This window comes from Hemibagrus wyckioides, linkage group LG03, assembly GCF_019097595.1.
Source record: "Hemibagrus wyckioides isolate EC202008001 linkage group LG03, SWU_Hwy_1.0, whole genome shotgun sequence".
Taxonomy (NCBI): domain Eukaryota; kingdom Metazoa; phylum Chordata; class Actinopteri; order Siluriformes; family Bagridae; genus Hemibagrus; species Hemibagrus wyckioides.
In genome coordinates, this window is record NC_080712.1 from 1,990,146 (window position 1) to 2,017,410 (window position 27,265).

General features: G+C 48.4%; 1 protein-coding gene across 8 annotated transcripts in view; it reads right to left on the reverse strand.

The window, feature by feature from the left end:
* cntln (centlein, centrosomal protein) overlaps positions 1-27,265 on the reverse strand; it is a 182,206-nt gene that overhangs the window by 39,611 nt on the left and 115,330 nt on the right. For all 8 annotated transcript variants that reach the window (XM_058386074.1, XM_058386071.1, XM_058386070.1 and 5 more), the window contains 2 exons: positions 1,442-1,600; positions 1,247-1,344 (listed from right to left, as the gene is read on the reverse strand). In XM_058386074.1, the coding sequence (XP_058242057.1) occupies positions 1,247-1,344; positions 1,442-1,600 (257 nt within the window). The remainder of the gene's footprint in view (positions 1-1,246; positions 1,345-1,441; positions 1,601-27,265) is intronic.

Sequence of the window (27,265 nt, forward strand, 5' to 3'; positions counted from 1 at the left end):
GTCCTTACCTGTCTGTCTGTGTCCTTACCTGTCTGTCTGTGTCCTTACCTGTCTGTCTGTGTCCTTACCTGTCTGTCAATCTCCTTACCTGTCTGTCAATCTCCTTACCTGTCTGTCTGTCAATCTCCTTACCTGTCTGTGTCCTTACCTGTCTGTCAATCTCCTTACCTGTCTGTGTCCTTACCTGTCTGTCTGTGTCCTTACCTGTCTATCAATCTCCTTACCTGTCTGTCTGTGTCCTTACCTGTCTGTCTGTGTCCTTACCTGTCTGTCAATCTCCTTACCTGTCTGTCAATCTCCTTACCTGTCTGTCTGTGTCCTTACCTGTCTGTCCTTACCTGTCTGTCTGTGTCCTTACCTGTCTGTCAATCTCCTTACCTGTCTGTCAATCTCCTTACCTGTCTGTCTGTGTCCTTACCTGTCTGTCAATCTCCTTACCTGTCTGTCAATCTCCTTACCTGTCTGTCTGTGTCCTTACCTGTCTGTCAATCTCCTTACCTGTCTGTCTGTGTCCTTACCTGTCTGTCAATCTCCTTACCTGTCTGTCTGTGTCCTTACCTGTCTGTGCCCTTACCTGTCTGTCAATCTCCTTACCTGTCTGTCAATCTCCTTACCTGTCTGTCTGTGTCCTTACCTGTCTGTCTGTGTCCTTACCTGTCTGTCAATCTCCTTACCTGTCTGTCAATCTCCTTACCTGTCTGTCTGTGTCCTTACCTGTCTGTGTCCTTACCTGTCTGTGTCCTTACCTGTCTGTCAATCTCCTTACCTGTCTGTCAATCTCCTTACCTGTCTATCTGTGTCCTTACCTGTCTGTGTCCTTACCTGTCTGTCTGTGTCCTTACCTGTCTGTCAATCTCCTTACCTGTCTGTGTTCTTACCTGTCTGTCTGTGTCCTTACCTGTCTGTCAGTCTCCTTACCTGTCTGTGTCCTTACCTGTCTGTCAGTCTCCTTACCTGTCTGTCAATCTCCTTACCTGTCTGTCTGTGTCCTTACCAGTCTGTCAGTCTCCTTACCTGTCTGTGTGTGTCCTTACCTGTCTGTCTCCTCAGGGTGAGGTTAGCACAAAAAAGAGGAAGAGAGTCTACTGCCTTCTGTCTGCTAGAATAAAATGTGTGTGTGTGTGTGTGTATACACACACTGACAGTACAGTGCACATGTGATGGACGGACAGACAGAGACATGAATGAATGAACAGAGAGGCAGATGCACACAGACAAACATAGACAGACAGACAGGTGTATGTACTTGTCCTGTAGCTCCTTAAGACGCTGATCTCGCTCATGCAGCTCCGTCCTGAGGCCTTTAATCAAAGCACTCTGACGGCTCACCTCGGCACTGGAGCTCTAACACACACACACACACACACACACACACACACACATCTAAATACACTGCTGAAAGCAACACAACTTTATGTGTATATAGTGTGTGTGTGTGTACCTTCAGTCTGTTGTTGAGCTGTTTGATTTCAGCCTCCAGTGTTTTGATGTTTGGGAGGTCAGGGGCAGGGGCAGTTACAGTGACGGATGCCTGTTGAGCTTCAGGGGAGTGGGACTTCCTCAGCTGCTCTAACTCCGCCTCCAACATGGCCTTCTGTTGCTGTGGCAACAACATACTGTTTAGTACTTTATTGCATGTTTTAGTCAATAAAGAACTGATACACACACTCTGATCATGTGGGGATCTGATCATGATTAAATCCTCCACACTAGAATTTAACACGTGTTTACACACACTAATGTAGTGTGTGTTTGTGTGTGTGTGTGTTCAGGACAGGGAATTAAGGCTTAAGCTCTTCTTGTATGCTAATGAGACTGATTATTCAGATGCAGCGTGATTGGCAGATGTAACAGAGCGATATCCACAAGGCCCCAGTGCACTCTGGGAGTTTACACAGCATGAAGCAGAGGTCTAATCACACTCTTACAGCTTTGTTAAAGACACACAGGATTTACTTGTTTGTGTTTGTGTGTGTGTTTGTGTGTGTGTGTGTGTGTGTGTGTGTATGTGTGCTTGCACTGAGGATTCAGAACCTTCTGAGGATCTGTACTGAATCTGTGTAAGAGCACCACAGTTCCTGTTCTGTCTGGAACATCATCATAGAAACTAACATCATTTTAACAACATGCAAAGATTCACATAAAGTAAGTAAAACCTCAAATATCTCACACACACACACATTTTATATATAAGTCAGGGCGATGGAGGAGTTTCTCCCAGAGTTAACAACCATGATTAGATCACATCTGACTCCACAGAACACACACACACACCATAAATGGCATCAAACTAAACTGGTAGTATTTCAATTAGCATGGAAGGAGAGCCTCCTGAGCTAGAGGAAATCTCTTAGCGCTGCTAGATCAGCGTATCTCTCTGCCCTAATTGAAGATAACAAAAATGATCCTAGATTTTATTTAATACTGTAACAACATTAACTAGGAGTAACAGTGCTGTGGAACAGCTCTACATGCTGCAGCAAACACTTCATGAATTATTTCAACTGAACAATTCAGACTATTCATTTAAAACCAGATAATTAGATAGATAATCCTGTAGATAATAATACTGTTTCTGATCAGAGCTTAGAATGCTTTACTCCACTTCAAGACTAGATCAACCTGCATTCTAGATCCTTTACCCACACATTTCCTTAAACAGATATTAGCAGTAGCTATTGAACCCCTTCTAAAAATGATAAACTCTTCCCTTAGCACTGGCTATGTGCCTAAATCTTGTGCAGTTGTAGCACAGGAGTTCTGTTCATACCTACATAGGAATAACATTTATGAAATGTATCAGTCAGGATTTAGGCCTTGTCATAGCACAGAGACAGCAGTGGTCAATGACCTGTTACTGACCTCTGATCAAGGTTGTGTCTCCCTACTGGTGTTACTGGATCTTAGTGCAGCTTTTGACACCATTGACCACACTGTTCTACTTGATAGACTAGAACATGTTGTTGGTGTTAAAGGAACAGCCCTCTCCTGGCTCAGGTCTTATCTGACTGACCGTTATCAGTTTGTAGATCTAGATGGTGACTTCTCCATGCATACCAAGGTTATGTTCGGTGTTCCACAAGGTTCTGTCTTAGGCCCACTGCTTTTCTCCCTATATATGTTACCCCTTGGTGCAATTATTCGTAAACATGGTATTAGCTTCCACTGTTATGCCGATGACACACAGCTATATGTTTCAGCTAAATCAGATGAGAGACACCAGCTTATTAAGATAGAAGAATGTGTAAAGGACATTAGACAATGGATGGCCACTAACTTCCTCCTGCTTAATTCAGACAAGACAGAGGTGCTTGTACTAGGACCACAGGCAGTTAGAAGTGAGCTTTCTGATTGGTAATGGTGGATGGTCTTTTGGTTTCATCTTGTCCAGCAGTGAAAGATCTTTGTGTGATTATTGACTCTGGTCTTTGGTTTGATGCTCATGTAGATAATATCACTCGGGTAGCCTTCTTCCATCTTAGGAATATTGCTAAGATAAGAAATATGATGTCACTTCATGATGCAGAGAAACTAGTTCAAACTAGTTCATAGTTGTTACCTCTAGGTTGGATTATTGTAATGTCTTACTGTCTGGATGTTCCAGTAGGAGCAGGAACAAGCTCCAGTTAGTCCAGAATGCAGCAGCTAGAGTCCTAACTAGAACCAGAAGATATGAACACATCACTCCTATTTTAGCCACACTACATTGGCTCCCAGTCAAATTTCACATTGATTATAAAATACTGTTACTGACCTTATAAAGCACTGCTTTTTCAATCTAAAGGGTGCAGGCTATTTGTTTGTACCTCAAGTAGTGCAGGCTACAGCAGGGGGCGGAGCATTTTCTTACAAAGCCCCACAGTTTTGGAACAGCCAATCAGTGTTTAGGATTCTGACACAGCCTCAGTGTTTAAGTCTAGACTGAAAACACATTTGTTTAGACAAAATTTTTATGTTTTTTCATCTGAGGTAAAGGAGCAGATCTGGAAGGCTCATGAGTGTGGAGTGTTTGGTGAACTGGGATGTTGGGGTGATGTCACCTCCTCACTCTCTCATGGTCATTCAGGTCTTCTGATGCAGGAGTGTTTGGACTCTTTATGTTCCAGGAAGTCCTTGTGTCTGTCACCTTCTGATTCTCTCTCTGGACCTGCCTGATCTACCCTGACCGCTTACTTCTGCTTGGAGTCTCATCACTTGGAGGTGACCACTGCTGCTGAGACCTTCTGAGTCTGGTTCCTGGTTAATTTTTCTTCCTCACATAGTCTCAGTCTTTTTCTCATCTAAAGTCCTAATCTAATAATGTCCTAACCGTAATGTCCACTGTTAAAAGTGCTATACAAATAAAACTGAATTGAACAGAATTATGATATAGATTAATGCTGAAATGTGTGTGTGAGTGTGTGTGAGAGAGAGGGAGCGAGAGAGGGGGGGGGAGAGGGGGGGAGTGAGAGAGAGGGGGGTGAGAGAGAGTGAGAGAGAGGGGGGGGGGAGAGAGAGAGAGAGAGGGAGGAAATCCTTAATAATCCAGATTCATCTCCAAAGAAGATGCAACACTAACCAGGTATTTAATCCCCAATACTGTGTGTGTGTGTGTGTGTGTGTGCAGCATGTTTCACTCAGAGTGACACAATAACTGTAAGGAGTCACTAGTCTGTGACAGCAAGTACTTATGCTCTTGTATGTGTCAGAGAGATGACACTTAGTAAAGAAAAGTGTGTGTGTTGGTCAGTCCTGTCAACAAAATCTGTGTGTGTGTGTCAGTCTTGTCAACAGTGTGTGTGTGTGTGCAGGAGATGAGGGAGTGACAGACTGATGAAAGTGTCACTGTGTCATTTTGCTGTTGTGTATTTTCCTCTCATGCCTCACAATTCCTGCACACACACGCACGCACACACACAATTGGTCACCGTCCAATCAGATGACAGCAAATTCGTCCAATTAGAAGAGGAGTTGTGTGTGTCGGGGCAGCGGGGCAGGACACCTACTGCCCTCATACACCCACATTAATACTACAGGAGACACACACACACACACACTCCCAAAGCAGCAGTCATCAACAGTAATGGCCGAGATGTGTATGTGGGTGTGTGTGTGTTTGTTTGACCTCCTGTATGAGGGAGTTTCTTAATCAGGTCCCAGTTGAGCAGATTCTGTTCTGTCTACTTCATCCAACACACACACACACACACAGCATAGTGAGTGTGTTTATGCTGTCTCTGTGTAAACATGTCTGTGTTCATCACACACACTTGGAGAGAAGGTGAAAACCTGACCTTTGTGTAAACACACACACACACTCTCAATAACATAATACACTGAATGATGTGTACAGTATTAGCACCACTGTATCTTTAAGGGTTTTAGTCTTAGTACAACACAAATACTGTGTGTGTGTCAGTGTCTTCAGTACAGAGTGTGTGTGTGTGTCAGTGTCTTCAGTACAGAGTGTGTGTGTGTGTGTCAGTGTCTTCAGTACAGAGTGTGTGTGTGTGTGTGTGTCAGTGTCTTCAGTACAGAGTGTGTGTGTGTGTCAGTGTCTTCAGTACAGAGTGTGTGTGTGTGTCAGTGTCTTCAGTACAGAGTGTGTGTGTGTGTCAGTGTCTTCAGTACAGAGTGTGTGTGTGTGTCAGTGTCTTCAGTACAGAGTGTGTGTGTGTGTGTGTCAGTGTCTTCAGTACAGAGTGTGTGTGTGTGTGTGTCAGTGTCTTCAGTACAGAGTGTGTGTGTGTGTGTGTCAGTGTCTTCAGTACAGAGTGTGTGTGTGTGTCAGTGTCTTCAGTACAGAGTGTGTGTGTGTGTGTGTGTCAGTGTCTTCAGTACAGAGTGTGTGTGTGTGTGTGTGTCAGTGTCTTCAGTACAGAGTGTGTGTGTGTGTCAGTGTCTTCAGTACAGAGTGTGTGTGTGTGTGTGTGTGTCAGTGTCTTCAGTACAGAGTGTGTGTGTGTCAGTGTCTTCAGTACAGTGTGTGTGTGTGTCAGTGTCTTCAGTACAGAGTGTGTGTGTGTGTCAGTGTCTTCAGTACAGAGTGTGTGTGTGTGTGTGTGTGTCAGTGTCTTCAGTACAGAGTGTGTGTGTGTGTGTGTGTCAGTGTCTTCAGTACAGAGTGTGTGTGTGTGTGTGTGTGTCAGTGTCTTCAGTACAGAGTGTGTGTGTGTCAGTGTCTTCAGTACAGAGTGTGTGTGTGTGTGGGTGTGTCAGTGTCTTCAGTACAGAGTGTGTGTGTGTGTGTGTGTGTGTGTCAGTGTCTTCAGTACAGAGTGTGTGTGTGTGTGTGTGTGTCAGTGTCTTCAGTACAGAGTGTGTGTGTGTGTCAGTGTCTTCAGTACAGTGTGTGTGTGTGTCAGTGTCTTCAGTACAGAGTGTGTGTGTGTGTGTGTGTCAGTGTCTTCAGTACAGAGTGTGTGTGTGTAAGTGTCTTCAGTACAGAGTGTGTGTGTGTGTGTGTGTCAGTGTCTTCAGTACAGAGTGTGTGTGTGTGTGTGTGTCAGTGTCTTCAGTACAGAGTGTGTGTGTGTGTGTCAGTGTCTTCAGTACAGAGTGTGTGTGTGTGTGTGTGTCAGTGTCTTCAGTACAGAGTGTGTGTGTGTGTGTGTGTCAGTGTCTTCAGTACAGAGTGTGTGTGTGTGTGTGTGTCAGTGTCTTCAGTACAGAGTGTGTGTGTGTGTGTGTGTGTGTGTCAGTGTCTTCAGTACAGAGTGTGTGTGTGTGTGTCAGTGTCTTCAGTACAGAGTGTGTGTGTGTGTGTGTGTGTGTCAGTGTCTTCAGTACAGAGTGTGTGTGTGTGTGTGTCAGTGACTTCAGTACAGAGTGTGTGTGTGTGTCAGTGTCTTCAGTACAGAGTGTGTGTGTGTGTGTGTGTGTCAGTGTCTTCAGTACAGAGTGTGTGTGTGTGTGTGTGTCGGTGTGTTCAGTACAGAGTGTGTGTGTGTGTCAGTGTCTTCAGTACAGAGTGTGTGTGTGTGTGTGTGTGTCAGTGTCTTCAGTACAGAGTGTGTGTGTGTGTGTGTGTGTGTCAGTGTCTTCAGTACAGAGTGTGTGTGTGTGTCAGTGTCTTCAGTACAGAGTGTGTGTGTGTGTGTGTGTGTCAGTGTCTTCAGTACAGAGTGTGTGTGTGTGTGTGTGTGTCAGTGTCTTCAGTACAGAGTGTGTGTGTGTGTCAGTGTCTTCAGTACAGAGTGTGTGTGTGTGTGTGTGTGTGTCAGTGTCTTCAGTACAGAGTGTGTGTGTGTGTGTGTGTGTCAGTGTCTTCAGTACAGAGTGTGTGTGTGTGTGTGTGTGTGTCAGTGTCTTCAGTACAGAGTGTGTGTGTGTGTGTCAGTGTCTTCAGTACAGAGTGTGTGTGTGTGTCAGTGTCTTCAGTACAGAGTGTGTGTGTGTGTCAGTGTCTTCAGTACAGAGTGTGTGTGTGTGTGTGTCAGTGTCTTCAGTACAGAGTGTGTGTGTGTCAGTGTCTTCAGTACAGAGTGTGTGTGTGTGTGTGTGTGTGTGTCAGTGTCTTCAGTACAGAGTGTGTGTGTGTGTCAGTGTCTTCAGTACAGAGTGTGTGTGTGTGTCAGTGTCTTCAGTACAGAGTGTGTGTGTGTGTGTGTGTGTGTGTCAGTGTCTTCAGTACAGTGTGTGTCAGTGTCTTAAGTACAGAGTGTGTGTGTGTCAGTGTCTTCAGTACAGAGTGTGTGTGTGTGTGTGTGTCAGTGTCTTCAGTACAGAGTGTGTGTGTGTGTGTGTGTGTGTCAGTGTCTTCAGTACAGAGTGTGTGTGTGTGTGTCAGTGTCTTCAGTACAGAGTGTGTGTGTGTGTGTCAGTGTCTTCAGTACAGAGTGTGTGTGTGTGTGTCAGTGTCTTCAGTACAGAGTGTGTGTGTGTGTCAGTGTCTTCAGTACAGAGTGTGTGTGTGTGTGTGTGTCAGTGTCTTCAGTACAGAGTGTGTGTGTGTGTGTCAGTGTCTTCAGTACAGAGTGTGTGTGTGTGTCAGTGTCTTCAGTACAGAGTGTGTGTGTGTGTGTGTGTGTGTACCTGCACTGTGTGTCAGTGTCTTCAGTACAGAGTGTGTGTGTGTGTGTGTACCTGCACTGTGTGTCAGTGTCTTCAGTACAGTGTGTGTGTGTGTGTGTGTGTGTGTCGGTGTCTTCAGTACAGAGTGTGTGTGTGTGTGTCAGTGTCTTCAGTACAGAGTGTGTGTGTGTGTGTGTGTGTACCTGCACTGTGTATCAGTGTCTTCAGTACAGAGTGTGTGTGTGTGTGTACCTGCACTGTGTGTCAGTGTCTTCAGTACAGTGTGTGTGTGTGTGTGTCAGTGTCTTCAGTACAGAGAGTGTGTGTGTGTGTCAGTGTCTTCAGTACAGAGAGTGTGTGTGTGTGTCAGTGTCTTCAGTACAGAGTGTGTGTGTGTGTCAGTGTCTTCAGTACAGAGTGTGTGTGTGTGTGTGTGTGTCGGTGTCTTCAGTACAGAGTGTGTGTGTGTGTGTGTGTGTCGGTGTCTTCAGTACAGAGTGTGTGTGTGTGTGTGTGTGTACCTGCACTGTGTGTCAGTGTCTTCAATACAGAGTGTGTGTGTGTGTACCTGCACTGTGTGTCAGTGTCTTCAATACAGAGTGTGTGCGTGTGTGTGTGTGTGTGTACCTGCACTGTGTGTCAGTATCTTCAGTACAGTGTGTGTGTGTGTGTGTGTGTATGTGTATGTCAGTGTCTTCAGTACAGAGTGTGTGTGTGTGTGTGTATGTGTATGTCAGTGTCTTCAGTACAGAGTGTGTGTGTGTGTGTGTGTGTGTGTACCTGCACTGTGTGTCAGTGTCTTCAGTACAGTGTGTGTGCGTGTGTGTGTGTGTGTGTACCTGCACTGTGTGTCAGTATCTTCAGTACAGTGTGTGTGTGTGTGTGTGTGTATGTGTATGTCAGTGTCTTCAGTACAGAGTGTGTGTGTGTGTGTGTATGTGTATGTCAGTGTCTTCAGTACAGAGTGTGTGTGTGTGTGTGTGTACCTGCACTGTGTGTCAGTGTCTTCAGTACAGAGTGTGTGCGTGTGTGTGTGTACCTGCACTGTGTGTCAGTATCTTCAGTACAGAGTGTGTGTGTGTACCTGCACTGTGTGTCAGTGTCTTCAGTACAGAGTGTGTGCGTGTGTGTGTGTACCTGCACTGTGTGTCAGTATCTTCAGTACAGAGTGTGTGTGTGTACCTGCACTGTGTGTCAGTGTCTTCAGTACAGAGTGTGTGTGTGTGTGTGTGTACCTGCACTGTGTGTCAGTATCTTCAGTACAGAGTGTGTGTGTGTACCTGCACTGTGTGTCAGTATCTTCAGTACAGTGTGTGTGTGTGTGTGTGTGTGTGTACCTGCACTGTGTGTCAGTATCTTCAGTACAGTGTGTGTGTGTGTGTGTACCTGCACTGTGTGTCAGTATCTTCAGTACAGTGTGTGTGTGTGTGTGTGTGTACCTGCACTGTGTGTCAGTATCTTCAGTACAGTGTGTGTGTGTGTGTGTGTGTGTACCTGCACTGTGTGTCAGTATCTTCAGTACAGTGTGTGTGTGTGTGTGTGTGTGTGTACCTGCACTGTGTGTCAGTGTCTTCATTACAGTGTGTGTGCGTGTGTGTGTACCTGCACTGTGTGTCAGTGTCTTCATTACAGTGTGTGTGCGTGTGTGTGTGTACCTGCACTGTGTGTCAGTGTCTTCAGGACAGAGTGTGTGTGTGTGTGTGTGTGTGTCAGTGTACCTGCACTGTGTGTCAGTGTCTTCAGTACAGTGTGTGTGTGTGTGTGTGTGTGTACCTGCACTGTGTATCAGTGTCTTCAGTACAGAGTGTGTGTGTGTGTGTGTGTACCTGCACTGTGTGTCAGTATCTTCAGTACAGAGTGTGTGTGTGTGTGTGTGTACCTGCACTGTGTGTCAGTGTCTTCAGTACAGAGTGTGTGTGTGTGTGTGTGTACCTGCACTGTGTATCAGTGTCTTCAGTACAGAGTGTGTGTGTGTGTGTGTACCTGCAGTGTGTGTCAGTGTCTTCAGTACAGTGTGTGTGTGTGTGTGTGTGTACCTGCACTGTGTGTCAGTATCTTCAGTACAGTGTGTGTGTGTGTACCTGCACTGTGTGTCAGTATCTTCAGTACAGTGTGTTCAGTACAGTGTGTGTGTGTGTGTGTACCTGCACTGTGTGTCAGTATCTTCAGTACAGTGTGTGTGTGTGTGTGTGTGTACCTGCACTGTGTGTCAGTGTCTTCAGTACAGAGTGTGTGTGTGTGTGTGTGTACCTGCACTGTGTGTCAGTGTCTTCAGTACAGAGTGTGTGTGTGTGTGTGTGTACCTGCACTGTGTGTCAGTGTCTTCAGTACAGTGTGTGTGTGTGTGTGTACCTGCACTGTGTGTCAGTATCTTCAGTACAGTGTGTGTGTGTGTGGACCTGCAGTGTGTGTCAGTGTCTTCAGTACAAAGTGTGTGTGTGTACCTGCAGTGTGTGTGTCAGTGTCTGCAGTTCAGAGTGTGTGTGTGTGTGTACCTGCACTGTGTGTCAGTGTCTTCAGTACAGAGTGTGTGTGTGTGTGTGTGTGTGTGTGTACCTGCACTGTGTGTCAGTGTCTTCAGTACAGTGTGTGTGTGTGTACCTGCACTGTGTGTCAGTGTCTTCAGTACAGTGTGTGTGTGTGTGTGTGTGTGTGTGTACCTGCACTGTGTGTCAGTGTCTTCAGTACAGTGTGTGTGTGTGTGTGTGTGTGTACCTGCACTGTGTATCAGTGTCTTCAGTACAAAGTGTGTGTGTGTGTGTGTGTGTGTACCTGCACTGTGTGTCAGTATCTTCAGTACAGAGTGTGTGTGTGTGTGTGTACCTGCACTGTGTGTCAGTATCTTCAGTACAGAGTGTGTGTGTGTGTGTACCTGCACTGTGTGTCAGTGTCTTCAGTACAGAGTGTGTGTGTGTACCTGCAGTGTGTGTCAGTGTCTTCAGTACAGTGTGTGTGTGTGTGTGTACCTGCAGTGTGTGTCAGTGTCTTCAGTACAGAGTGTGTGTGTGTGTGTGTGTGTGTGTGTGTGTACCTGCACTGTGTGTCAGTATCTTCAGTACAGTGTGTGTGTGTGTGTGTGTGTACCTGCACTGTGTGTCAGTGTCTTCAGTACAGAGTGTGTGTGTGTGTGTGTGTGTACCTGCACTGTGTGTCAGTGTCTTCAGTACAGAGTGTGTGTGTGTGTGTGTGTGTACCTGCACTGTGTGTCAGTATCTTCAGTACAGAGTGTGTGTGTGTGTGTACCTGCACTGTGTGTCAGTGTCTTCAGTACAGAGTGTGTGTGTGTGTGTACCTGCACTGTGTGTCAGTATCTTCAGTACAGTGTGTGTGTGTGTACCTGCACTGTGTGTCAGTATCTTCAGTACAGTGTGTGTGTGTGTGGACCTGCAGTGTGTGTCAGTGTCTTCAGTACAAAGTGTGTGTGTGTACCTGCAGTGTGTGTCAGTATCTTCAGTACAGTGTGTGTGTGTGTGTGTGTGTGTGTGTGTGTGTGTGTGGACCTGCACTGTGTGTCAGTATCTTCAGTACAGTGTGTGTGTGTGTGTGTACCTGCACTGTGTGTCAGTATCTTCAGTACAGTGTGTGTGTGTGTGTGTACCTGCAGTGTGTGTGTCAGTGTCTGCAATTCAGAGTGTGTGTGTGTGTGTACCTGCACTGTGTGTCAGTATCTTCAGTACAGTGTGTGTGTGTGTGTGTGTACCTGCACTGTGTGTCAGTGTCTTCAGTACAGAGTGTGTGTGTGTGTGTGTACCTGCACTGTGTGTCAGTGTCTTCAGTACAGAGTGTGTGTGTGTACCTGCACTGTGTGTCAGTGTCTTCAGTACAGAGTGTGTGTGTGTGTGTGTGTGTGTACCTGCACTGTGTGTCAGTGTCTTCAGTACAGAGTGTGTGTGTGTGTGTGTGTGTGTGTGTGTGTGTACCTGCACTGTGTGTCAGTGTCTTCAGTACAGTGTGTGTGTGTGTGTGTGTGTGTACCTGCACTGTGTGTCAGTGTCTTCAGTACAGAGTGTGTGTGTGTGTGTGTGTGTGTACCTGCACTGTGTGTCAGTGTCTTCAGTACAGAGTGTGTGTGTGTGTGTGTGTGTACCTGCACTGTGTGTCAGTGTCTGCAGTTCAGAGTGTGTGTGTGTGTGTGTGTACCTGCACTGTGTGTCAGTGTCTTCAGTACAGTGTGTGTGTGTGTGTACCTGCACTGTGTGTCAGTGTCTTCAGTACAGTGTGTGTGTGTGTGTGTACCTGCAGTGTGTGTCAGTGTCTTCAGTACAGTGTGTGTGTGTGTACCTGCACTGTGTGTCAGTATCTTCAGTACAGTGTGTGTGTGTGTGTGTGTGTACCTGCACTGTGTGTCAGTGTCTTCAGTACAGAGTGTGTGTGTGTGTGTGTGTGTGTACCTGCACTGTGTGTCAGTGTCTGCAGTTCAGAGTGTGTGTGTGTGTGTGTGTACCTGCACTGTGTGTCAGTGTCTTCAGTACAGAGTGTGTGTGTGTGTGTGTGTGTACCTGCAGTGTGTGTCAGTGTCTTCAGTACAGAGTGTGTGTGTGTGTGTGTACCTGCAGTGTGTGTCAGTGTCTTCAGTACAGAGTGTGTGTGTGTGTGTGTGTATGTACCTGCACTGTGTGTCAGTGTCTTCAGTACAGAGTGTGTGTGTGTGTGTGTACCTGCACTGTGTGTCAGTGTCTTCAGTACAGAGTGTGTGTGTGTGTGTGTGTGTGTACCTGCACTGTGTGTCAGTATCTTCAGTACAGAGTGTGTGTGTGTGTGTGTGTGTGTGTACCTGCACTGTGTGTCAGTATCTTCAGTACAGAGTGTGTGTGTGTACCTGCACTGTGTGTCAGTGTCTTCAGTACAGAGTGTGTGCGTGTGTGTGTGTGTGTGTGTACCTGCACTGTGTATCAGTGTCTTCAGTACAGAGTGTGTGTGTGTGTGTGTGTACCTGCACTGTGTGTCAGTATCTTCAGTACAGAGTGTGTGTGTGTGTGTGTGTGTGTGTGTACCTGCACTGTGTGTCAGTATCTTCAGTACAGTGTGTGTGTGTGTACCTGCACTGTGTGTCAGTGTCTTCAGTACAGTGTGTGTGTGTGTGTGTGTACCTGCACTGTGTGTCAGTATCTTCAGTACAGTGTGTGTGTGTGTGTGTACCTGCAGTGTGTGTGTCAGTGTCTTCAGTACAAAGTGTGTGTGTGTGTGTGTACCTGCAGTGTGTGTGTCAGTGTCTGCAGTTCAGAGTGTGTGTGTGTGTACCTGCACTGTGTGTCAGTGTCTGCAGTTCAGAGTGTGTGTGTGTGTACCTGCAGTGTGTGTCAGTGTCTTCAGTACAGAGTGTGTGTGTGTGTGTGTACCTGCATTGTGTGTCAGTGTCTTCAGTACAGAGTGTGTGTGCGTGTGTGTGTGTGTCGGTGTCTTCAGTACAGAGTGTGTGTGTGTGTGTGTGTGTGTACCTGCACTGTGTGTCAGTGTCTTCAGTAGAGAGTGTGTGTGTGTGTGTGTGTGTGTACCTGCACTGTGTGTCAGTGTCTTCAGTACAGAGTGTGTGTGTGTGTGTGTGTACCTGCAGTGTGTGTGTCAGTGTCTGCAGTTCAGTGTGTGTGTGTGTACCTGCAGTGTGTGTGTCAGTATCTGCAGTTCAGTGTGTGTGTGTGTGTGTGTGTACCTGCAGTGTGTGTGTCAGTGTCTGCAGTTCAGTTTGTGTGTGTACCTGCAGTGTGTGTGTCAGTGTCTGCAGTTCAGTGTGTGTGTGTGTGTGTGTGTACCTGCAGTGTGTGTGTCAGTGTCTGCAGTTCAGTGTGTGTGTGTACCTGCAGTGTGTGTGTCAGTGTCTGCAGTTCAGTGTGTGTGTGTACCTGCAGTGTGTGTGTCAGTGTCTGCAGTTCAGTGTGTGTGTGTGTATGTACCTGCAGTGTGTGTGTCAGTGTCTGCAGTTCAGTGTGTGTGTGTGTACCTGCAGTGTGTGTGTCAGTGTCTGCAGTTCAGTGTGTGTGTGTGTGTGTGTACCTGCAGTGTGTGTGTCAGTGTCTGCAGTTCAGTGTGTGTGTGTGTGTGTGTACCTGCAGTGTGTGTGTCAGTGTCTGCAGTTCAGTGTGTGTGTGTGTGTACCTGCAGTGTGTGTGTCAGTGTCTGCAGTTCAGTGTGTGTGTGTGTACCTGCAGTGTGTGTGTCAGTGTCTGCAGTTCAGTGTGTGTGTGTGTACCTGCAGTGTGTGTGTCAGTGTCTGCAGTTCAGTGTGTGTGTGTGTGTGTGTACCTGCAGTGTGTGTGTCAGTGTCTGCAGTTCAGTGTGTGTGTGTGTGTGTGTGTGTGTGTACCTGCAGTGTGTGTGTCAGTGTCTGCAGTTCAGTGTGTGTGTGTGTGTGTGTGTACCTGCAGTGTGTGTCAGTGTCTGCAGTTCAGTGTGTGTGTGTGTGTGTGTACCTGCAGTGTGTGTGTCAGTGTCTGCAGTTCAGTGTGTGTGTGTGTACCTGCAGTGTGTGTGTCAGTATCTGCAGTTCAGTGTGTGTGTGTACCTGCAGTGTGTGTGTCAGTGTCTGCAGTTCAGTGTGAGTGTGTGTGTGTACCTGCAGTGTGTGTGTCAGTATCTGCAGTTCAGTGTGTGTGTGTGTGTGTGTACCTGCAGTGTGTGTGTCAGTGTCTGCAGTTCAGTGTGTGTGTGTGTGTGTGTACCTGCAGTGTGTGTGTCAGTGTCTGCAGTTCAGTGTGTGTGTGTGTGTGTGTACCTGCAGTGTGTGTGTCAGTGTCTGCAGATCAGTGTGTGTGTGTGTGTGTGTGTACCTGCAGTGTGTGTGTCAGTGTCTGCAGTTCAGTGTGTGTGTGTGTGTACCTGCAGTGTGTGTGTCAGTGTCTGCAGTTCAGTGTGTGTGTGTGTGTGTACCTGCAGTGTGTGTGTCAGTGTCTGCAGTTCAGTGTGTGTGTGTGTGTACCTGCAGTGTGTGTGTCAGTGTCTGCAGTTCAGTGTGTGTGTGTGTACCTGCAGTGTGTGTCAGTGTCTGCAGTTCAGTGTGTGTGTGTGTGTACCTGCAGTGTGTGTCAGTGTCTGCAGTTCAGTGTGTGTGTGTGTGTGTACCTGCAGTGTGTGTGTCAGTGTCTGCAGTTCAGTGTGTGTGTGTGTACCTGCAGTGTGTGTGTCAGTGTCTGCAGTTCAGTGTGTGTGTGTGTGTACCTGCAGTGTGTGTGTCAGTGTCTGCAGTTCAGTGTGTGTGTGTGTACCTGCAGTGTGTGTGTCAGTGTCTGCAGTTCATTGTGTGTGTGTGTGTACCTGCAGTGTGTGTGTCAGTGTCTGCAGTTCAGTGTGTGTGTGTGTGTGTACCTGCAGTGTGTGTGTCAGTGTCTGCAGTTCAGTGTGTGTGTGTGTGTGTACCTGCAGTGTGTGTGTCAGTGTCTGCAGTTCAGTGTGTGTGTGTGTGTGTACCTGCAGTGTGTGTGTCAGTGTCTGCAGTTCAGTGTGTGTGTGTGTGTGTACCTGCAGTGTGTGTCAGTGTCTGCAGTTCAGTGTGTGTGTGTGTGTGTGTACCTGCAGTGTGTGTGTCAGTGTCTGCAGTTCAGTGTGTGTGTGTGTGTGTACCTGCAGTGTGTGTGTCAGTGTCTGCAGTTCAGTGTGTGTGTGTGTGTGTACCTGCAGTGTGTGTCAGTGTCTGCAGTTCAGTGTGTGTGTGTGTGTGTGTACCTGCAGTGTGTGTGTCAGTGTCTGCAGTTCAGTGTGTGTGTGTGTGTGTACCTGCAGTGTGTGTGTCAGTGTCTGCAGTTCAGTGTGTGTGTGTGTGTGTGTACCTGCAGTGTGTGTGTCAGTATCTGCAGTTCAGTGTGTGTGTACCTGCAGTGTGTGTCAGTGTCTGCAGTTCAGTGTGTGTGTGTGTACCTACACTGTGTGTCAGTATCTTCAGTACAGTGTGTGTGTGTGTGTGTACCTGCAGTGTGTGTGTCAGTGTCTGCAGTTCAGTGTGTGTGTGTGTGTGTGTACCTGCAGTGTGTGTGTCAGTGTCTGCAGTTCAGTGTGTGTGTGTGTGTACCTGCAGTGTGTGTGTCAGTGTCTGCAGTTCAGTGTGTGTGTGTGTACCTGCAGTGTGTGTGTCAGTGTCTGCAGTTCAGTGTGTGTGTGTGTGTGTGTGTGTGTACCTGCAGTGTGTGTGTCAGTGTCTGCAGTTCAGTGTGTGTGTGTGTGTGTACCTGCAGTGTGTGTCAGTGTCTGCAGTTCAGTGTGTGTGTGTGTACCTGCAGTGTGTGTCAGTGTCTGCAGTTCAGTGTGAGTGTGTGTGTGTACCTGCAGTGTGTGTGTCAGTGTCTGCAGTTCAGTGTGTGTGTGTGTACCTGCAGTGTGTGTGTCAGTGTCTGCAGTTCAGTGTGTGTGTGTGTGTGTACCTGCAGTGTGTGTGTCAGTGTCTGCAGTTCAGTGTGTGTGTGTGTACCTGCAGTGTGTGTCAGTATCTGCAGTTCAGTGTGTGTGTGTGTGTACCTGCAGTGTGTGTCAGTGTCTGCAGTTCAGTGTGTGTGTGTGTGTGTGTCAGTGTCTGCAGTTCAGTGTGTGTGTGTGTGTGTACCTGCAGTGTGTGTGTCAGTGTCTGCAGTTCAGTGTGTGTGTGTGTGTACCTGCAGTGTGTGTCAGTGTCTGCAGTTCAGTGTGTGTGTGTGTGTGTGTACCTGCAGTGTGTGTGTCAGTGTCTGCAGTTCAGTGTGTGTGTGTGTGTGTGTGTGTACCTGCAGTGTGTGTGTCAGTGTCTGCAGTTCAGTGTGTGTGTGTGTGTGTACCTGCAGTGTGTGTGTCAGTGTCTGCAGTTCAGTGTGTGTGTGTGTGTGTACCTGCAGTGTGTGTGTCAGTGTCTGCAGTTCAGTGTGTGTGTGTGTGTGTACCTGCAGTGTGTGTGTCAGTGTCTGCAGTTCAGTGTGTGTGTGTGTACCTGCAGTGTGTGTGTCAGTGTGTGTACCTGCAGTGTGTGTGTCAGTGTCTGCAGTTCAGTGTGTGTGTGTGTACCTGCAGTGTGTGTGTCAGTGTCTGCAGTTCAGTGTGTGTGTGTGTGTGTACCTGCAGTGTGTGTGTCAGTGTCTGCAGTTCAGTGTGTGTGTGTGTACCTGCAGTGTGTGTGTCAGTGTCTGCAGTTCAGTGTGTGTGTGTGTGTGTGTGTACCTGCAGTGTGTGTGTCAGTGTCTGCAGTTCAGTGTGTGTGTACCTGCAGTGTGTGTGTCAGTATCTGCAGTTCAGTGTGTGTGTGTGTACCTGCAGTGTGTGTGTCAGTATCTGCAGTTCAGTGTGTGTGTGTGTACCTGCAGTGTGTGTCAGTGTCTGCAGTTCAGTGTGTGTGTGTGTGTGTGTACCTGCAGTGTGTGTGTCAGTGTCTGCAGTTCAGTGTGTGTGTGTGTGTACCTGCAGTGTGTGTGTCAGTGTCTGCAGTTCAGTGTGTGTGTGTGTACCTGCAGTGTGTGTGTCAGTGTCTGCAGTTCAGTGTGTGTGTGTGTGTGTACCTGCAGTGTGTGTGTCAGTGTCTGCAGTTCAGTGTGTGTGTGTGTACCTGCAGTGTGTGTGTCAGTGTCTGCAGTTCAGTGTGTGTGTGTGTGTGTGTACCTGCAGTGTGTGTGTCAGTGTCTGCAGTTCAGTGTGTGTGTGTGTGTGTGTGTGTGTACCTGCAGTGTGTGTGTCAGTGTCTGCAGTTCAGTGTGTGTGTGTGTGTGTGTGTGTACCTGCAGTGTGTGTCAGTGTCTGCAGTTCAGTGTGTGTGTGTGTGTGTGTACCTGCAGTGTGTGTGTCAGTGTCTGCAGTTCAGTGTGTGTGTGTGTACCTGCAGTGTGTGTGTCAGTATCTGCAGTTCAGTGTGTGTGTGTACCTGCAGTGTGTGTGTCAGTGTCTGCAGTTCAGTGTGAGTGTGTGTGTGTACCTGCAGTGTGTGTGTCAGTATCTGCAGTTCAGTGTGTGTGTGTGTGTGTGTACCTGCAGTGTGTGTGTCAGTGTCTGCAGTTCAGTGTGTGTGTGTGTGTGTGTACCTGCAGTGTGTGTGTCAGTGTCTGCAGTTCAGTGTGTGTGTGTGTGTGTACCTGCAGTGTGTGTGTCAGTGTCTGCAGATCAGTGTGTGTGTGTGTGTGTGTACCTGCAGTGTGTGTGTCAGTGTCTGCAGTTCAGTGTGTGTGTGTGTGTACCTGCAGTGTGTGTGTCAGTGTCTGCAGTTCAGTGTGTGTGTGTGTGTGTACCTGCAGTGTGTGTGTCAGTGTCTGCAGTTCAGTGTGTGTGTGTGTGTACCTGCAGTGTGTGTGTCAGTGTCTGCAGTTCAGTGTGTGTGTGTGTACCTGCAGTGTGTGTCAGTGTCTGCAGTTCAGTGTGTGTGTGTGTGTACCTGCAGTGTGTGTCAGTGTCTGCAGTTCAGTGTGTGTGTGTGTACCTGCAGTGTGTGTGTCAGTGTCTGCAGTTCAGTGTGTGTGTGTGTGTGTACCTGCAGTGTGTGTGTCAGTGTCTGCAGTTCAGTGTGTGTGTGTGTGTGTACCTGCAGTGTGTGTGTCAGTGTCTGCAGTTCAGTGTGTGTGTGTGTGTGTACCTGCAGTGTGTGTCAGTGTCTGCAGTTCAGTGTGTGTGTGTGTGTGTGTACCTGCAGTGTGTGTGTCAGTGTCTGCAGTTCAGTGTGTGTGTGTGTGTGTACCTGCAGTGTGTGTGTCAGTGTCTGCAGTTCAGTGTGTGTGTGTGTGTGTACCTGCAGTGTGTGTCAGTGTCTGCAGTTCAGTGTGTGTGTGTGTGTGTGTACCTGCAGTGTGTGTGTCAGTGTCTGCAGTTCAGTGTGTGTGTGTGTGTGTACCTGCAGTGTGTGTGTCAGTGTCTGCAGTTCAGTGTGTGTGTGTGTGTGTACCTGCAGTGTGTGTGTCAGTATCTGCAGTTCAGTGTGTGTGTGTGTGTACCTGCAGTGTGTGTCAGTGTCTGCAGTTCAGTGTGTGTGTGTGTACCTACACTGTGTGTCAGTATCTTCAGTACAGTGTGTGTGTGTGTGTGTACCTGCAGTGTGTGTGTCAGTGTCTGCAGTTCAGTGTGTGTGTGTGTGTGTGTACCTGCAGTGTGTGTGTCAGTGTCTGCAGTTCAGTGTGTGTGTGTGTGTGTGTACCTGCAGTGTGTGTGTCAGTGTCTGCAGTTCAGTGTGTGTGTGTGTGTACCTGCAGTGTGTGTGTCAGTGTCTGCAGTTCAGTGTGTGTGTGTGTGTGTGTGTACCTGCAGTGTGTGTGTCAGTGTCTGCAGTTCAGTGTGTGTGTGTGTGTGTGTGTGTGTACCTGCAGTGTGTGTGTCAGTGTCTGCAGTTCAGTGTGTGTGTGTGTGTGTACCTGCAGTGTGTGTCAGTGTCTGCAGTTCAGTGTGTGTGTGTGTACCTGCAGTGTGTGTCAGTGTCTGCAGTTCAGTGTGAGTGTGTGTGTGTACCTGCAGTGTGTGTGTCAGTGTCTGCAGTTCAGTGTGTGTGTGTGTACCTGCAGTGTGTGTGTCAGTGTCTGCAGTTCAGTGTGTGTGTGTGTGTGTACCTGCAGTGTGTGTGTCAGTGTCTGCAGTTCAGTGTGTGTGTGTGTGTGTGTACCTGCAGTGTGTGTGTCAGTGTCTGCAGTTCAGTGTGTGTGTGTGTGTACCTGCAGTGTGTGTGTCAGTGTCTGCAGTTCAGTGTGTGTGTGTGTGTGTACCTGCAGTGTGTGTGTCAGTGTCTGCAGTTCAGTGTGTGTGTGTGTACCTGCAGTGTGTGTCAGTGTCTGCACTTCAGTGTGTGTGTGTGTACCTGCAGTGTGTGTCAGTGTCTGCAGTTCAGTGTGTGTGTGTGTGTGTGTGTACCTGCAGTGTGTGTCAGTGTCTGCAGTTCAGTGTGTGTGTGTGTACCTGCAGTGTGTGTGTCAGTGTCTGCAGTTCAGTGTGTGTGTGTGTGTGTGTACCTGCAGTGTGTGTGTCAGTGTCTGCAGTTCAGTGTGTGTGTGTGTACCTGCAGTGTGTGTGTCAGTGTCTGCAGTTCAGTGTGTGTGTGTGTACCTGCAGTGTGTGTCAGTGTCTGCAGTTCAGTGTGTGTGTGTGTGTGTGTGTACCTGCAGTGTGTGTGTCAGTGTCTGCAGTTCAGTGTGTGTGTGTGTGTACCTGCAGTGTGTGTCAGTGTCTGCAGTTCAGTGTGTGTGTGTGTGTGTGTGTACCTGCAGTGTGTGTCAGTGTCTGCAGTTCAGTGTGTGTGTGTGTATGTACCTGCAATGTGTGTGTCAGTGTCTGCAGTTCAGTGTGTGTGTGTGTGTGTACCTGCAGTGTGTGTGTCAGTGTCTGCAGTTCAGTGTGTGTGTGTGTGTGTGTACCTGCAGTGTGTGTCAGTGTCTGCAGTTCAGTGTGTGTGTGTGTGTGTACCTGCAGTGTGTGTGTCAGTGTCTGCAGTTCAGTGTGTGTGTGTGTACCTGCAGTGTGTGTGTCAGTATCTGCAGTTCAGTGTGTGTGTGTGTGTGTGTGTACCTGCAGTGTGTGTGTCAGTGTCTGCAGTTCAGTGTGTGTGTACCTGCAGTGTGTGTGTCAGTGTCTGCAGTTCAGTGTGTGTGTGTGTGTGTGTGTACCTGCAGTGTGTGTGTCAGTGTCTGCAGTTCAGTGTGTGTGTGTACCTGCAGTGTGTGTGTCAGTGTCTGCAGTTCAGTGTGTGTGTGTACCTGCAGTGTGTGTGTCAGTGTCTGCAGTTCAGTGTGTGTGTGTGTATGTACCTGCAGTGTGTGTGTCAGTGTCTGCAGTTCAGTGTGTGTGTGTGTACCTGCAGTGTGTGTGTCAGTGTCTGCAGTTCAGTGTGTGTGTGTGTGTACCTGCAGTGTGTGTGTCAGTGTCTGCAGTTCAGTGTGTGTGTGTGTGTGTGTACCTGCAGTGTGTGTCAGTGTCTGCAGTTCAGTGTGTGTGTGTGTGTACCTGCAGTGTGTGTGTCAGTGTCTGCAGTTCAGTGTGTGTGTGTGTGTGTGTACCTGCAGTGTGTGTGTCAGTGTCTGCAGTTCAGTGTGTGTGTGTGTACCTGCAGTGTGTGTCAGTGTCTGCAGTTCAGTGTGTGTGTGTGTACCTGCAGTGTGTGTCAGTGTCTGCAGTTCAGTGTGTGTGTGTGTGTGTGTACCTGCAGTGTGTGTGTCAGTGTCTGCAGTTCAGTGTGTGTGTGTGTACCTGCAGTGTGTGTGTCAGTGTCTGCAGTTCAGTGTGTGTGTGTGTACCTGCAGTGTGTGTCAGTGTCTGCAGTTCAGTGTGTGTGTGTGTGTGTGTACCTGCAGTGTGTGTGTCAGTGTCTGCAGTTCAGTGTGTGTGTGTGTGTACCTGCAGTGTGTGTCAGTGTCTGCAGTTCAGTGTGTGTGTGTGTGTGTGTGTACCTGCAGTGTGTGTCAGTGTCTGCAGTTCAGTGTGTGTGTGTGTATGTACCTGCAATGTGTGTGTCAGTGTCTGCAGTTCAGTGTGTGTGTGTGTGTGTACCTGCAGTGTGTGTCAGTGTCTGCAGTTCAGTGTGTGTGTGTGTGTGTGTGTATCTGCAGTGTGTGTCAGTGTCTGCAGTTCAGTGTGTGTGTGTGTGTGTACCTGCAGTGTGTGTGTCAGTGTCTGCAGTTCAGTGTGTGTGTGTGTATGTACCTGCAGTGTGTGTGTCAGTATCTGCAGTTCAGTGTGTGTGTGTGTGTGTGTGTACCTGCAGTGTGTGTGTCAGTGTCTGCAGTTCAGTGTGTGTGTGTACCTGCAGTGTGTGTGTCAGTGTCTGCAGTTCAGTGTGTGTGTGTGTGTGTGTGTACCTGCAGTGTGTGTGTCAGTGTCTGCAGTTCAGTGTGTGTGTGTACCTGCAGTGTGTGTGTCAGTGTCTGCAGTTCAGTGTGTGTGTGTACCTGCAGTGTGTGTGTCAGTGTCTGCAGTTCAGTGTGTGTGTGTGTATGTACCTGCAGTGTGTGTGTCAGTGTCTGCAGTTCAGTGTGTGTGTGTGTACCTGCAGTGTGTGTGTCAGTGTCTGCAGTTCAGTGTGTGTGTGTGTGTGTACCTGCAGTGTGTGTGTCAGTGTCTGCAGTTCAGTGTGTGTGTGTGTATGTACCTGCAGTGTGTGTGTCAGTGTCTGCAGTTCAGTGTGTGTGTGTACCTGCAGTGTGTGTGTCAGTGTCTGCAGTTCAGTGTGTGTGTGTGTACCTGCAGTGTGTGTGTCAGTGTCTGCAGTTCAGTGTGTGTGTGTGTACCTGCAGTGTGTGTCAGTGTCTGCAGTTCAGTGTGTGTGTACCTGCAGTGTGTGTGTCAGTGTCTGCAGTTCAGTGTGTGTGTGTGTACCTGCAGTGTGTGTGTCAGTGTCTGCAGTTCAGTGTGTGTGTGTGTGTACCTGCAGTGTGTGTGTCAGTGTCTGCAGTTCAGTGTGTGTGTGTGTGTGTGTGTATGTACCTGCAATGTGTGTGTCAGTATCTGCAGTTCAGTGTGTGTGTGTGTGTGTACCTGCAGTGTGTGTGTCAGTGTCTGCAGTTCAGTGTGTGTGTGTGTGTGTGTGTACCTGCAGTGTGTGTGTCAGTGTCTGCAGTTCAGTGTGTGTGTATGTACCTGCAATGTGTGTGTCAGTGTCTGCAGTTCAGTGTGTGTGTGTGTGTGTGTGTGTGTGTGTGTGTACCTGCAATGTGTGTGTCAGTATCTGCAGTTCAGTGTGTGTGTGTGTGTGTACCTGCAGTTTGTGTGTCAGTGTCTGCAGTTCAGTGTGTGTGTGTACCTGCAGTGTGTGTGTCAGTGTCTGCAGTTCAGTGTGTGTGTGTGTGTGTGTGTGTGTGTGTACCTGCAGTGTGTGTGTCAGTGTCTGCAGTTCAGTGTGTGTGTGTGTGTACCTGCAGTGTGTGTGTCAGTGTCTGCAGTTCAGTGTGTGTGTGTGTGTACCTGCAGTGTGTGTGTCAGTGTCTGCAGTTCAGTGTGTGTGTGTACCTGCAGTGTGTGCGTCAGTGTCTGCAGTTCAGTGTGTGTGTGTGTACCTGCAGTGTGTGTGTCAGTGTCTGCAGTTCAGTGTGTGTGTGTGTGTCAGTGTCTGCAGTTCAGTGTGTGTGTGTGTGTGTACCTGCAGTGTGTGTGTCAGTGTCTGCAGTTCAGTGTGTGTGTGTGTGTCAGTGTCTGCAGTTCAGTGTGTGTGTGTGTGTGTACCTGCAGTGTGTGTGTCAGTGTCTGCAGTTCAGTGTGTGTGTGTGTACCTGCAGTGTGTGTGTCAGTGTCTGCAGTTCAGTGTGTGTGTGTGTACCTGCAGTGTGTGTGTCAGTGTCTGCAGTTCAGTGTGTGTGTGTGTGTGTGTACCTGCAGTGTGTGTGTCAGTATCTGCAGTTCAGTGTGTGTGTGTGTGTGTGTACCTGCAGTGTGTGTGTCAGTGTCTGCAGTTCAGTGTGTGTGTGTGTGTACCTGCAGTGTGTGTGTCAGTGTCTGCAGTTCAGTGTGTGTGTGTACCTGCAGTGTGTGTGTCAGTGTCTGCAGTTCAGTGTGTGTGTGTACCTGCAGTGTGTGTGTCAGTGTCTGCAGTTCAGTGTGTGTGTGTGTGTGTGTGTGTACCTGCAGTGTGTGTGTCAGTGTCTGCAGTTCAGTGTGTGTGTGTGTGTGTGTACCTGCAGTGTGTGTGTCAGTGTCTGCAGTTCAGTGTGTGTGTGTGTGTACCTGCAGTGTGTGTGTCAGTGTCTGCAGTTCAGTGTGTGTGTGTGTGTGTACCTGCAGTGTGTGTCAGTGTCTGCAGTTCAGTGTGTGTGTGTGTGTGTACCTGCAGTGTGTGTGTCAGTGTCTGCAGTTCAGTGTGTGTGTGTACCTGCAGTGTGTGTGTCAGTGTCTGCAGTTCAGTGTGTGTGTGTGTGTGTGTGTACCTGCAGTGTGTGTCAGTGTCTGCAGTTCAGTGTGTGTGTGTGTGTGTGTACCTGCAGTGTGTGTGTCAGTGTCTGCAGTTCAGTGTGTGTGTGTGTGTGTGTACCTGCAGTGTGAGTCAGTGTCTGCAGTTCAGTGTGTGTGTGTGTGTGTGTACCTGCAGTGTGTGTGTCAGTGTCTGCAGTTCAGTGTGTGTGTGTGTACCTGCAGTGTGTGTGTCAGTGTCTGCAGTTCAGTGTGTGTGTGTGTACCTGCAGTGTGTGTGTCAGTGTCTGCAGTTCAGTGTGTGTGTGTGTGTGTGTACCTGCAGTGTGTGTGTCAGTGTCTGCAGTTCAGTGTGTGTGTGTGTGTGTGTGTACCTGCAGTGTGTGTGTCAGTGTCTGCAGTTCAGTGTGTGTGTGTGTGTGTACCTGCAGTGTGTGTGTCAGTGTCTGCAGTTCAGTGTGTGTGTGTGTGTGTGTACCTGCAGTGTGTGTGTCAGTGTCTGCAGTTCAGTGTGTGTGTGTGTGTGTGTACCTGCAGTGTGTGTCAGTGTCTGCAGTTCAGTGTGTGTGTGTGTGTACCTGCAGTGTGTGTGTCAGTATCTGCAGTTCAGTGTGTGTGTGTGTGTACCTGCAGTGTGTGTCAGTGTCTGCAGTTCAGTGTGTGTGTGTGTGTGTACCTGCAGTGTGTGTGTCAGTGTCTGCAGTTCAGTGTGTGTGTGTGTACCTGCAGTGTGTGTGTCAGTGTCTGCAGTTCAGTGTGTGTGTGTGTGTGTACCTGCAGTGTGTGTGTCAGTGTCTGCAGTTCAGTGTGTGTGTGTGTACCTGCAGTGTGTGTCAGTGTCTGCAGTTCAGTGTGTGTGTGTGTGTGTGTGTACCTGCAGTGTGTGTGTCAGTGTCTGCAGTTTAGTGTGTGTGTGTGTGTGTGTATGTACCTGCAGTGTGTGTGTCAGTGTCTGCAGTTCAGTGTGTGTGTGTGTGTGTACCTGCAGTGTGTGTGTCAGTGTCTGCAGTTCAGTGTGTGTGTACCTGCAGTGTGTGTGTCAGTGTCTGCAGTTCAGTGTGTGTGTACCTGCAGTGTGTGTGTCAGTGTCTGCAGTACAGTGTGTGTGTGTGTACCTGCAGTGTGTGTGTCAGTGTCTGCAGTTCAGTGTGTGTGTGTGTACCTGCAGTGTGTCAGTGTCTGCAGTTCAGTGTGTGTGTGTGTATGTACCTGCAATGTGTGTGTCAGTATCTGCAGTTCAGTGTGTGTGTGTGTGTACCTGCAGTGTGTGTCAGTGTCTGCAGTTCAGTGTGTGTGTGTACCTGCAGTGTGTGTGTCAGTATCTGCAGTTCAGTGTGTGTGTGTGTACCTGCAGTGTGTGTGTCAGTGTCTGCAGTTCAGTGTGTGTGTGTGTGTGTGTGTACCTGCAGTGTGTGTGTCAGTGTCTGCAGTTCAGTGTGTGTGTGTGTGTACCTGCAGTGTGTGTGTCAGTATCTGCAGTTCAGTGTGTGTGTGTGTGTGTACCTGCAGTGTGTGTGTCAGTGTCTGCAGTTCAGTGTGTGTGTGTGTGTGTACCTGCAGTGTGTGTCAGTGTCTGCAGTTCAGTGTGTGTGTGTGTGTGTACCTGCAGTGTGTGTCAGTGTCTGCAGTTCAGTGTGTGTGTGTGTGTGTGTACCTGCAGTGTGTGTGTCAGTGTCTGCAGTTCAGTGTGTGTGTGTGTACCTGCAGTGTGTGTGTCAGTGTCTGCAGTTCAGTGTGTGTGTGTGTGTGTACCTGCAGTGTGTGTCAGTGTCTGCAGTTCAGTGTGTGTGTGTGTGTGTACCTGCAGTGTGTGTGTCAGTGTCTGCAGTTCAGTGTGTGTGTGTGTGTACCTGCAGTGTGTGTGTCAGTGTCTGCAGTTCAGTGTGTGTGTGTGTGTGTGTGTACCTGCAGTGTGTGTGTCAGTGTCTGCAGTTCAGTGTGTGTGTGTGTACCTGCAGTGTGTGTGTCAGTGTCTGCAGTTCAGTGTGTGTGTGTGTGTACCTGCAGTGTGTGTCAGTGTCTGCAGTTCAGTGTGTGTGTGTGTACCTGCAGTGTGTGTGTCAGTATCTGCAGTTCAGTGTGTGTGTGTGTGTGTACCTGCAGTGTGTGTGTCAGTATCTGCAGTTCAGTGTGTGTGTGTGTGTGTACCTGCAGTGTGTGTCAGTGTCTGCAGTTCAGTGTGTGTGTGTGTGTGTGTGTACCTGCAGTGTGTGTGTCAGTGTCTGCAGTTCAGTGTGTGTGTGTGTGTGTACCTGCAGTGTGTGTGTCAGTATCTGCAGTTCAGTGTGTGTGTGTGTGTGTACCTGCAGTGTGTGTCAGTGTCTGCAGTTCAGTGTGTGTGTGTGTGTGTACCTGCAGTGTGTGTGTCAGTGTCTGCAGTTCAGTGTGTGTGTGTGTGTGTACCTGCAGTGTGTGTGTCAGTGTCTGCAGTTCAGTGTGTGTGTGTGTGTGTGTACCTGCAGTGTGTGTGTCAGTGTCTGCAGTTCAGTGTGTGTGTGTGTGTGTGTGTGTACCTGCAGTGTGTGTGTCAGTGTCTGCAGTTCAGTGTGTGTGTGTGTGTGTGTGTGTACCTGCAGTGTGTGTGTCAGTGTCTGCAGTTCAGTGTGTGTGTGTGTGTGTGTACCTGCAGTGTGTGTCAGTGTCTGCAGTTCAGTGTGTGTGTGTGTGTACCTGCAGTGTGTGTGTCAGTGTCTGCAGTTCAGTGTGTGTGTGTGTGTGTGTGTACCTGCAGTGTGTGTCAGTGTCTGCAGTTCAGTGTGTGTGTGTGTGTACCTGCAGTGTGTGTGTCAGTGTCTGCATTTCAGTGTGTGTGTGTGTGTACCTGCAGTGTGTGTGTCAGTGTCTGCAGTTCAGTGTGTGTGTGTGTGTACCTGCAGTGTGTGTGTCAGTGTCTGCAGTTCAGTGTGTGTGTACCTGCAGTGTGTGTGTCAGTGTCTGCAGTTCAGTGTGTGTGTGTGTACCTGCAGTGTGTGTGTCAGTGTCTGCAGTTCAGTGTGTGTGTGTGTGTGTGTACCTGCAGTGTGTGTGTCAGTATCTGCAGTTCAGTGTGTGTGTGTGTGTACCTGCAGTGTGTGTCAGTGTCTGCAGTTCAGTGTGTGTGTGTGTACCTGCAGTGTGTGTGTCAGTGTCTGCAGTTCAGTGTGTGTGTGTACCTGCAGTGTGTGTGTCAGTGTCTGCAGTTCAGTGTGTGTGTGTGTACCTGCAGTGTGTGTGTCAGTATCTGCAGTTCAGTGTGTGTGTATGTACCTGCAATGTGTGTGTCAGTATCTGCAGTTCAGTGTGTGTGTGTGTACCTGCAGTGTGTGTCAGTGTCTGCAGTTCAGTGTGTGTGTGTACCTGCAGTGTGTGTGTCAGTATCTGCAGTTCAGTGTGTGTGTGTGTACCTGCAGTGTGTGTGTCAGTGTCTGCAGTTCAGTGTGTGTGTGTGTGTGTGTGTACCTGCAGTGTGTGTGTCAGTGTCTGCAGTTCAGTGTGTGTGTGTGTGTACCTGCAGTGTGTGTGTCAGTGTCTGCAGTTCAGTGTGTGTGTG